This window comes from Sinocyclocheilus grahami, unplaced genomic scaffold (assembly GCF_001515645.1).
Source record: "Sinocyclocheilus grahami isolate Dianchi unplaced genomic scaffold, SAMN03320097.WGS_v1.1 scaffold1648.1, whole genome shotgun sequence".
Taxonomy (NCBI): Eukaryota; Metazoa; Chordata; class Actinopteri; order Cypriniformes; family Cyprinidae; genus Sinocyclocheilus; species Sinocyclocheilus grahami.
In genome coordinates, this window is record NW_015506827.1 from 324,920 (window position 1) to 336,578 (window position 11,659).

General features: G+C 39.7%; 1 protein-coding gene across 2 annotated transcripts in view; it reads right to left on the reverse strand.

Moving 5' to 3' along the window:
* Nucleotides 1-2,692: 2,692 nt before the first annotated feature.
* The window catches only part of LOC107571764 (eukaryotic translation initiation factor 3 subunit C-like), a 33,196-nt gene continuing 24,229 nt past the window's right edge, over nt 2,693-11,659 (reverse strand). The window contains exons 12-23 of one of the 2 annotated variants that reach the window (XM_016258127.1): nt 11,278-11,371; nt 10,665-10,852; nt 9,404-9,628; nt 9,138-9,329; nt 7,466-7,637; nt 5,861-6,020; nt 5,721-5,786; nt 4,213-4,300; nt 3,970-4,135; nt 3,394-3,435; nt 3,173-3,220; nt 2,693-2,960 (exon numbers count right to left, since the gene is read on the reverse strand). In XM_016258127.1, coding sequence (XP_016113613.1) covers nt 2,884-2,960; nt 3,173-3,220; nt 3,394-3,435; nt 3,970-4,135; nt 4,213-4,300; nt 5,721-5,786; nt 5,861-6,020; nt 7,466-7,637; nt 9,138-9,329; nt 9,404-9,628; nt 10,665-10,852; nt 11,278-11,371 — 1,518 coding nt within the window. In that variant the 3' untranslated portion in view covers nt 2,693-2,883. The remainder of the gene's footprint in view (nt 2,961-3,172; nt 3,221-3,393; nt 3,436-3,969; nt 4,136-4,212; nt 4,301-5,720; nt 5,787-5,860; nt 6,021-7,465; nt 7,638-9,137; nt 9,330-9,403; nt 9,629-10,664; nt 10,853-11,277; nt 11,372-11,659) is intronic. The other variant, XM_016258128.1, reaches the window with a different exon arrangement.

Here is an 11,659-nt window from a genome sequence, read left to right on the forward strand (position 1 = left end):
AAGTAACGCAAAAGTAACGCAACGCATTACTTTCCATAAAAAGTAACTAAGTAACATAATTAGTTTTTAAGGAGTAACACTATATTGTACTGCATTACTTTTAAAAGTAACTTTCCCCAGCACTGCTTGTCACATTCAGGCCTCATGCTGTGCTCCTGTAGCTCAGAGACACACACACCTGGGCTCTCATAAACACATGATCTGCCGTCACAGACCCAATAAACTGAAGCGCTGCGGTCAGTAATGAGCCGGACCCGCCGGACCCCTCACCCAGCCCCAGCCCCAGCCCCAGCCCCAGACCCAGACCCAGCATGCGCTCATCTCTCTGCAGACACGCGAGCAGATCCGCCGGGTTCTGTTCACAGCAGAAAGATTTCACTCGCGGTGCCTCAGTCTGCATTAAACATCTTCATGTCGAACAGCTGAACTCTTCTTTCACAGCCTCGTTGTGTTTGTAATTACGAACTGTTCTAACTTTCAAGAAAACTGTTTTAAAATACAGACTGAAGAGTTTCAGAAGCTTAACGGTGGTGATCATGCGATTGCATTTAGGGACTAAAGTCGTGTTCGTTTGAGAAGATTATGATGAACAAAACATGAGAATAAGAAACTTCTGCTGGTCACGGAGCTTATTTTGTGCAATAATCCAAAAGCCGATGGACAGTCCTATTGGGTTTTTGCTGGAGGAACGGGGAGATGAGAACTGACCGTTTGACCTACAGCCTAAAAATGTTTTTTTACACACCATCTGAAGCGTTTGTTAATCTGCCAGAAGACCTCTGAAGGTGTCTGAATGTTTTGCTTTCAGACCAAACCGTGTCAAGCACTTCAGATCACTTCAGGATGACCTATACATCTACCATTCCTCAGCTCTGAACACAGACTCAGTGCATCACACAGTGCTTTCAGCTCAGACCACCACCAGACAGCCAACGGATCAATACAACACGATACATGCAATATAATATAAACATGTAGGCTTATGGGGATGTTGCAATAATATAATATAATAATATATTTAAAGTATGGTTTCAACATATACATTTTAACTTTTTTTTAAAATTAGCACAAATATATTTTATTTTAAAAAGTACAAATATGAATTACAATGAACAATAGTTTATTTATAAATTAACATTAACCTAGATTAATAAATGCTATAAAAATGTACATTGCTGTGATATAGCTAATGCATTAACTCATTTCAACAAACTTAATTTATTTAAACCTATTTTTTATTAAACGTACCATGAATTAATAAAAAATCCCAACTATTATACTGTTGTTCTTAACTATATTGTGCTTTTTCTCTTCTATCTATCTATCCTTAGGAACGATTGTTGATGTTGTAGTTTTGGATCAAATCTTCACAATCGAGGAGATGCATGAGATTATAGGGTCTTTTTCTTGAAGAAACATCTGAGAAGTGAAAATCCATTTGCGGTCTAAGAGATTTACTGAATAAAATCTAACAATTTTTCTTTCTGTGGCTAGAGTGTGATGTGCATCAATACGATGTTGAGAGAATCAGATACCTGTTAACTCAGACGCTAGCTAATACAACTCAAGAGTCTAAAAACCACTAAAACCTCATTTTAGTCATTAGAAAGCAACACAGTCGATGCTGAAGCAGACTTGCTCTGATGTTTTAGGTTTGGTCTAAGAGATTTACTGAATAAAATCTAACAATTTTTCTTTCTGTGGCTAGAGTGTGATGTGCATCAATACGATGTTGAGAGAATCACAGATACCTGTTAACTCAGACGCTAGCTAATACAACTCAAGAGTCTAAAAACCACTAAAACCTCATTTTAGTCATTAGAAAGCAACACAGTCGATGCTGAAGCAGACTTGCTCTGATGTTTTAGGTTTAATGTGAAACGGTGTTTATTTAGCCAGTGAGTGCGGGGCCCAGAAGATGGAGGCTGAAGAAACAGAAGACGACGTGTGAAGACCACACCATTTGGTAAAGGTGTGAAGGTGCGCTCACCTATATAATGCACAAGCAGACAGATGCAGAGACATTAGAGAAGATAAGAAGAGTCATCAGAAGCAGGACAGAAGACAGCAGAAGACTTGAAACAGTATTTCTCCATTATGAAAGCTCAGTGAGCGAGGTGTTGAGTTAAAACTGATACAAATCTGATCCCAATTACCTTTGCATTTTGATCACAGAAACTCTTTCACCATTCTGAGAAAGTGTCAAAATTGAAAGATGTAAACGTGCATTTATTAGAAAGTCAGAATTGTGAGCAGTTAACACTGTTTTTATTCCATGGCAGCTTTCACAGAAGTCACTTTTATCATTTGGCAGATTTTTGCGGGTGAGATAGTCAATTCAGAAGGAATTTGAAGACATATTCCCCAGATTCCACGACTGCTGCAGTATTCACCAACAGAGCTGCTTGGATTCAAAGTGCTTGATGAATCGCTACAACGGACATCACACCTTTTTGCCGGAGAGATTTATTTATTTATGCCTTTATTGGATAGGACAGTAGAGCAGACCGTAAAGCATTGGGAATCGAGCTCGGATCGCCGCGAGCACAGCTGACTGGCTCAGAGACTTTAATCGAAATTTCACTGAAAACAAAACACAGAAATACTCTTGCAATAGACCTGTGCGTGTGCAGCAAATGTGTAACACGAGTTTCAAACCTGGAAACAAATGACTGACAGAAACTCTACTTTCATTTTATCTGAATAATCTTTATTAATTCACCAGATTGTAACACAAACAACTTGATATTTCTTCCAAGCCCACTATATCGTATTCCTAAACTGCTACTCCAGAACCGACAGTGTAAGCTCAAGCTCTCAAACGTAGCTGTTATGATCTGCTGAAGAGGAGTGTGGCAGCAGATCTGCAGTCTGGATCTGGGATCAGTATGAGCTCTGGTTCTGGCTTCGGTATCCTCCGCGCTGGTAGTTCTGCTTCTGCTGGTAACCACCTTTGTGATCTACAGCAGCCACAGACAACAGACAGACAGACATTCAGTTTCACAAGTCACACGTGAGGCACTGACTTCATATCAACAGACTGAAGCTGCTCTTTGAGCTTGTCAAGGAAGAAGGAGAAAGTAAAAGGGCCTTTGGAGAGCAGATGGAGAGCTGCAGAAATGAGGGAACAGGTGAGTTTATGAAGAAGTGACTGAATGATGTTCATAACCACCTCGCTGGTAACCTTGCCTCTGCTGGTAACCTCCCCTCTGGTCTGGAGCTGCATAGTGAGAAGTGTTTAGAGACTCAGGCGCACATGCACTTTCACAAAGCACTTCAACAAAACATTTCACAGCAGCCGCATTAAGCCAACACTAGCGAGAAGCACACAAGAATACAATCTGACTCTGTGTGGATCGACATATTCTACCATACTGTGTGAATGATGGTTACCTCTCTGGTAGCCCTGCTTCTGTTGGTAACCGCCTTTCTGATCTGTGTGAGAGAAAGAGGTTTAAGTGATGTGCATCAGCTCCATTAAAAACTATTTTACACATGCAAAAATATATTCTAATTAAACACCAAATTCATTTATAAAACTTATTAAAAGTGTGTGTGTATGTCTATATAAATTTTACACGCACACAAAACACACACACACACTCACTCTCTCACACACACACACACACACACAGTGAAGAGGTGAAGAGTGTGTGTGTGTGTGTGAGTGAGTGAGTGAGTGAGTGTGTGTGTGTGTGTGTGTGTGCGCGGCTGTGCACGAGTGCCCTATTTACGAATGATTGGAATTCATTAACATCCACATGTTTTGCTATCAAATAGAAAGTTTAAGAAGCATTTGTGAATCTGGAAGAGAGTTTTCGGGAAGGTCTGTTTTACGCACAAATTACTCAGAATTTACTCCTATATTGACGCAAGTTTCATGAAAGAGGCCCATTGTATTTATTTATTTATTAATCTTTCTCTCTCTGACAGTGATCTTTAATCAAGTTTGAGCATGGTGTGGTGTACCTCTGTTGAAGTATCCTCCGTAGACGCCCTGTTTGAGGTCAAAGACGCGCTCATTGTTCTCCACCAGGCCTCCCAGTTTCTCGGCCAGCTGCAGGGCCATGTTCTGCAGAGATTTGGGCTCCGTCCTGTGCATCACCACCGTCTGAGTCGGCTGGTCCAGAGACGCCTGAGCAAACACAACTCATGAGGGAACCGGTGCGGATGGACACGGAAAAACTGATCGAGGTCAAACTTCTCTTTTACCATGAGCTCTTCATTGATGATCATCTTGCTGATAATGCTGTGCACTGTGGGTAAATCCAGCTCAAACATCTCTGACAGAGTCTTCATACTGAAGAAGAGATGGAAAGAAAGAGATGAAGAGCTGCAAAACACTGGGGTCCATTTAAGACGTTCAGAAGGAAAGTTCACATCTTCAGTAAATGACAGACTACAGCAGTGTTAATTGTCAACCATTTTTAATTCAGTCTTAGTCCTGGTATGAAATGTGTTTTTAGTTATCATCATATTTAGTCAACCTTGTCCTGTTTTTGTTTAGTCAACTAAGGCCTGGTTTCACAGACAGGGCTTAGACTAAGCCAGGATTAGGCCATAGATCAATTAGGACATTCAAGTAATTTTTATAAACAACTTTTTTGATCCACTTCAAATGTTGACCACTATATTTTAAGATCAGTCAGTCCAAGTTTCTTTCTGTTGAAACAGCTCAGACTTACATTTCAGTCTGGGACTAGGCTTAAGCCTCGTCTGTGAAACCGGGGGTAAATGTCTGAGCATTTTAGTCTAGTTTTAGTCAATGAAAACATTGTCACATTTCCGTCATGCTGTATAATGTTTAAACTGATCATTTTATTTATTAAATTATTTTTTTGCTCTGCTCAAAATTATAATCTAAATGATTGTTGTCATTTGAGAAATGTATGGACTTTCACCAGTAAGCACAAATCAATAGAATGTCGACAGTTTATTTGACCTCATCTAGTGTACGGATTTATTATAGGCTATTTAATATATTAATTGATATCAAAGACTTAGATATGCACTCTCTCTGTCTACATTATGAAAACTAGCAAAAACAAACAGATAGTAATAGTAATTCCAATAATTGCTTTTCTATTAAAACACTGGTTGAGTGAGTGCATTTATTCAGCAAACACGATCACAAACAATACAGACAGAACACGGGCTGAATTACACTTTCATTAAGATCCTTAAGAACATCTCACATGGAGATGGCTAAACTCCAGCTTGTTTGTCTGTGTTTCAGATCATCATCGGCGCCTCAATGAAGAGCCAGAATGCAAAACTTCAAACACTGGGCTTGTATGATCTTTGTAACAGAGAAGCTGTGATTGTGGATTTGAGCTCTTGATATCTGGCAACCACACACTTGAAAGCTGGCGTAGCAGAGGCTCATACAGCAGTCCACAATTATATTGTCGTCTCCTTTTTCTCGACGAAAATAAAAATTAATTTTGGTATAGTTTTTATTTTTTTAAATATGTTTTGGTCTCGTCTTTTATCGTCAGCAATATTGTATTGCATGTTGATATAGTCACAGTTATCATTTATTGACCTTATTGGCGTCTCGTTGTAGTCGAAGGGGGGAAAAAGTTTGTCAACATTTTTCGTCATATTTCTCATTAACGAAATTAACACTAGATTACAGATCACTTTGGGTCATAAACTGCAGAAGATTTCAGATGATAACGAGTGCCATTCTGGGGAACAGAGCGTTGTCAAACACGCACCTGATGGAGTCGTACACGCTGCTGTAGGTGAAGAGGTACGTGCGCAGAGACTCCTCCTGGATCTTCCTGAGGATCAGAACACAGCACAGGTCAGCGGAATTAAAACATCAATGCTAAGATCTTCTGTCTCGAGTCTCCACCTGACGAGCATTTCCTGCACGCGCTGGGCTTCTGGGAACAGATCCCACACTTTGCTGTTCATCTTCTCGTTGATGATGAAGGAGTGGCAGGTCTTCCAGTCGCCCATCTTCATGGCCTTGCTAGCGGCCACCACGTGCTCCCTCATGCTCTCCGGAGGACCTGAGGAGCACACATCACTGATTAATCCACAGAAGATCGCCATCTCCACTCAAACACCCTCGCGACACTATTAAACCTTTCAGAGAGTCATACCGGATCATTCAGATCTGCGTTCTCTGCCGCTGACACCGAGAGCAGACAGTTAGCAGAAACAGCTTCACAAACAGTCTTTTCAACTACAGTATTATTCTTACAGTCATTCATATTATTACAGAAACATCAAAGTTTATAGTTCAGATATAAACACTGATGTCTAAGGTAGCGATCAAAATAGAGCATGTCATCTTTTGAAAGTAACTGGCGCTTCAGATAACGTTTGTGTCGATTGCAGACAAGTGACTTAAATTAATTTGTTATTGAATCATTCATTCAAGAGATTTGTTCAAAACCACAAGTAATGAAAAACAAGTTTTTGAGTCATTGAATCATTCATTCAATCAAACCACTTTTTCAAATTTGTAATATTAAAAATTGGTGTATTAAGTATATTATACATTAAATACATATTAAAATGTTTAATAATTGTGACCCTGGACCACAAAACCAGTCATAAGGGTCAATTTTTAAATTGTTTTTGAAAATAAGCTCTCCATTGATGTATGGTTTGTTAGGATCGGACAATATGTGAAAATCTGGAATCTGAGGGTGCAAAAAAATCTAAATATTGAGAAAATCATCTTTAAAGTTGTTCAAATGAAGTTCTTAGCAATGCATATTACTAATCAAACATTAAGTTTTGATATATTTACGGTAGGAGATTTACAAACTATCTTCATGGAACATGATCTTTACTTAATATCCTAATGATTTTTGGCATAAAAGAGAAATGTATAATTGTGACCCATACAATGTATTGTTGGCTATTGCTACAAATATCCCCCAGCGACTTAACACTGCTTTTGTGCTCCAGAGACAATTTCTTTAAAGTTGTTGTAGCCATTTAAGAAAGTATTTTTATTTTATATTATTTATGTTTAAATATTATTTGTTTGTGTTTTTAGTTAAATTTGCTAATTAAGAAAACTGTAAACGTCATAAGGGCGTGGTGAATTGGACGGCAGGACGCCGGAAGAAAGGAAGTGGGTCAGACATCATTTTTTGACCACTTCATACGTTTTTGTTTGTAGAATCCCTTTTTTCGAACGAGTTTCGTTTGGTATAATTTGTATCTTAATTTTAATATGTTTTTTGTTGGTCAATTATTTACCTGAATACATGAGAAGAAAGAGTAAGTGTTTCATGGAATGAAGCGCGTTCAAAACAAAGCCCGCCACCATGCTTCCGCGGCCAAAACAAAGGCCGAAACTAAATTAATTAAACACTTTTAAACAGACTGCAGCAATAATATGTAGTCACAGTATTTTGTTTAGTTCAGGATCGTGGGACAATGGTGGCGCTCTAATCACAGATTGATTAGAAGCTGACGGGGTCTCTCTCTCTCTCACCCAGCAGCGGCTGTCTCTCGCCCACTCTCAGCTGATGGTGGAACTGTTTGCTGATCATGCGGCGGCGAGCGTCGAACTCGTGAGCTGCCATGTAAGGGATCTCCAGCAGCATGGCTGACACCAGATACACACACTCCAGCAGCTCCAGGTTAATGTGCATGTGGAACGGCACCTAAACAACACCACAGACAGCATTCACTCCTTTACTCCAGTCATTCCACACTTGTACAGATTGACTTCTTCTGCTGAACAAAAAGAGAAGATATTCTGAAGAATGTTGGCAAACAAACAGCTGACGGTAGCCTTTGACTCACTTTTTTTCCCATTTCATGAAATTCAATGTCTGCCGTCAACTGTTTGGTTAACATTCCTCAAAACATCAACTATTGGGTTCAACAGAATAAAGAAACTCACACAGGTTTGCAACGAGAGCGACTGATCATGACACCTTGATTTGATTTGATTCAGATCTCAACTTGATTCAATATCTATTCTTTTGGATTATATCAGTGCAGTGTATGTCAGCTTTTCTTAAGTAAATTAATACCTTTCAATTAATGCTGTAAACTTGTATTAAATTTAAAATAGGAAATGTTAAAATTAATAACTTAGCCCATGATATTAAACTGAATTGCTATTTATTGGTCTCACGTAATAAAATCAACACTTAAAAGCTTAGATGTATATAAAAAAAAATGTAAACGGCACAAAAGGCAGTTTTTATATCAACTTGTAATTGTGAACTGATTATAAGTACTTTTGTGATTGTGAATAAGTGCAGTGTCCCGTGAGAGTAACTCTTAACACTGCAGTGAATGCATGTGGTGTTGTACAGTAAGGTTATATTGAGACGGAGGCGGCAGAACTGATACAGTGATAGAATGTGCTCTGTAGCACGATACCATATTTATTCAAAAGCAGATCGTGGAGACATTTTTATCGTCCATGATCAAAAATCGTCAAATCGCACACCCGTAGCATCAATAGACAACAGCATAAAAGAGTCTAAAAAGACTAATAGAGCTGCTGTTGAGTCATCACTGATTAAAATCAACTCAGCCCTACTAGAAACATTTACATATACTAGGGCTGGGACGATAAATCGTTGCAGAATCGATTCGTGGATCGATTCTTAGATTTTCAGAATGCATCGCAATTCGTCTGGAATGGATTCTGAGCTTAGATTTTAACAGCAGATGGCGGTCTACTCTAGTTTTTATCCGCACACTCAAACGCTCATGAAGAAGAGTGCTAAAGAGCGCTTGTGAAATTACAGACTCAGCCGAACGCACATCAGCTCAGAATGCTTTTATGAAGCGAGATTAATGTAAACACAGCCCACTGTGAACACCTTTGTAATTCGCTTCAGCCTTTTCGAATTTTATGAATGATTATTTTAGGTTCAAGTGTGTGTAAGGATTTGGAAACAAGCAGAGTACGGCCGTTTCTAAAGCATGCAGCGCCATCTGCTGTTCACAACTAAGCTCAGAATCCACTCGGGAAAGAATCAGAATCGATTCTCGATGCATCGATTTATTTTCCCAGCCCTAACATATACGATCAACAAAAACAACAAAACTCAGGCCTTCTTGGACTTCAGGCATCAGAGTTGAATGAAATGTTATTCTGACCGTGAGTCACTACAGTGATGTATTTTAAGACAGAAAGGCACCTGTCGCCTCTTCTCGATCTTCTCCTGCTCGGCGTTCCTCTCCTGCATGTTCCTCATCAGCAGCCCCTGACCCAGCAGCTCCTTGGCTCTGCCGCTGGACTGGATGTCTAGCAGGGCGTTGTGGGCGTCTTTGATCATGCCCTGCCGGAAGGCGCAGATGCCCAGCTGCACCATGGTCCTGTTGTACAGGATCTGAGAGGAGAGGACAGAGGTGAGGCAGGTGTTCTCAGCGGCCAGCTGTGCTTCAGAAGGACAGGTGTGCGCACCTGCACGGGGGGGTCGGCGTGCTGGATGTTGTCCTGCAGGTGGCTCATCAGCATCAGGTCTCGGGCCTGGAACCAGCGGCTGTGCAGGGCATGATGGTAGATGTGGCAGAGGATGGCGCAGGTGCGGATGCGGTCTGTGCGGTCTTTGGCGTAGATGAACTTACACAAGCGGTCCATGATGACGGCGCTGTCCTCGCCCTCGCTCTCCGACTGATCCTGCTCCGACTGATGGACAAACAGGTCAAAGGTCAAAACCAGGGGTTTAACAGTAACCAAAACCTCAACGATCAGAAGCTTTAGTATCAGTTTCACTAACTGAAAATAAATTGAAATACAAACTTAAAACTTAAAATATAAATATTACAAAAAAAAAAAAAAAAAAAAAAAAAAAAAAAAAAAAAAAACATTTTCAAATGTATTCTCAAACTTATTTTAAATGACAAAAACACATAAAATTGCTAAAAATGTAAGATTAAAACAAAAACTATAAAAACAAAAGCTAATTCAAAGTCTTAAAAACTATAATAGTATATAAATACTAAAATAAAATGGTCTAGTTAAACAAACTAAATTAAATTAAAACTGAAAAAAAAATAGTAATACGTACAATAAACCAATAAAAATAACAAGTCACAAAATTTAAAAAAATTTAACAAATTAAAACGATTTAAAAAAAAAAAAATTAAAATGCAAGTACAAAAATAAAAGCCAAAAAAAACCCCACATACTTATATTTTGTAGAAACTATAATAGAACATAAATTATACTAAAATAACACTGGTTAGTTATGTACACAAGTGGTCCAGTTAGCCAAGGCAACATTTTTTATTTTTATTTTAAGTTGAAGCTCTTAAATAAAATGAACTGGAAGCAAAATTAATAAAAAATAAAACTAAAGGCCCCGATATACTTCAAACGAAATCAAAGAACGAACTGATATGACATCATTTCGAACAAAATCAGGCCTCTAAACACGTTTGAGCTTCCATTGTGTCAATGTTCGGAAACAGTATACCGTCGCTCAGCCTTTTCAAACTTCTTTTTGCCCCCAAACGAAGAACGAAAACGAACTTCGTTTGAAATATATCTGGGCCTTAAAATAAAAATAATTTAAACCTAAATGGTAATACTTAAACAAAAACTAATAGAAATTACAACAACACATAAAACAATTAAAATTAAAATAAAGCTAATTCAAAATCTTAATAAAAACATTTAGTAAATATATACTATATGGTCCAGTTAGCTGCTGCTGGCTCACCTTGGTCTCTCCCTGAAGGCCCAGGCTGCGGCGGTGGGCTTTGTAGTCAAACTTGTAGTAGGTGTGCATGATTCTGCGCAGGAAGACACGACACACCTCCTCTGTGCTGCCTTTAGACTCCAGATACTGCAGCAGCCGGTCGATGATGCCACACACACGGCCCTCGTCCTTCAGGTTATCCACGTACTCTGCAGCGAGAGAGAAGCGTCACACACACACACACACACACGTCTGGTCAGCTATCCTTGTGGGGACTCTCCATAGGCGTAATGGTTTTTATACTGTACAGACCGTATATTCTATTCCCCTACACCAACCCTACCCCTAAACCTACCCCTCACAGAAAACTTTCTGCATTTTTAGATTTTCAAAAAAAACTTAATTCTGTATGATTTATAAGCTTTTGTACCCGTGGGGACCACAATGTAGGTCCCCACCGTGACACGAGTCCCCATGAGTCTGTGTGTAGTCAGGTTTAAGTCCCCACCAGAATATATAAACCAGTACACACACACGCACAGTGACGCACAGTGACACACACACACACACACACACACACACACACACACACACACACACACACACACAGCGGCAGAGATCTGTCTGTACTCACCCTGAGAGTGCGGGTCTGTGTTCTGCATGACCTTAGTGAACTCCTCATCCATCCTCTCCACCAGCGTCAGGATGCAGCCGCGCACACGGAATGGCTGCAGAAGAACCGCAATCAAACAACAGCCAGACTTCATGTGCAGAACGGTCTACTGTCAACAGTGCGGCGATATGATGCATGAACTCAGCAGCTTTCATGCCAACTTGAACATGAGCGAAATCTGCACGGGGAACTTTCTCCCTCACTCAAAACTGAATTCAATACAGTTCAACACGCGCTCGTGAATTGTGGTTTTGCGCTTAATATCTGTGTTTCATTTCTCTCAGAATTGGCTTTGTGTGTGTGAGAGAGTGTGTGTGTGTGAGTGAGAGAGAGTGTGTGTGTG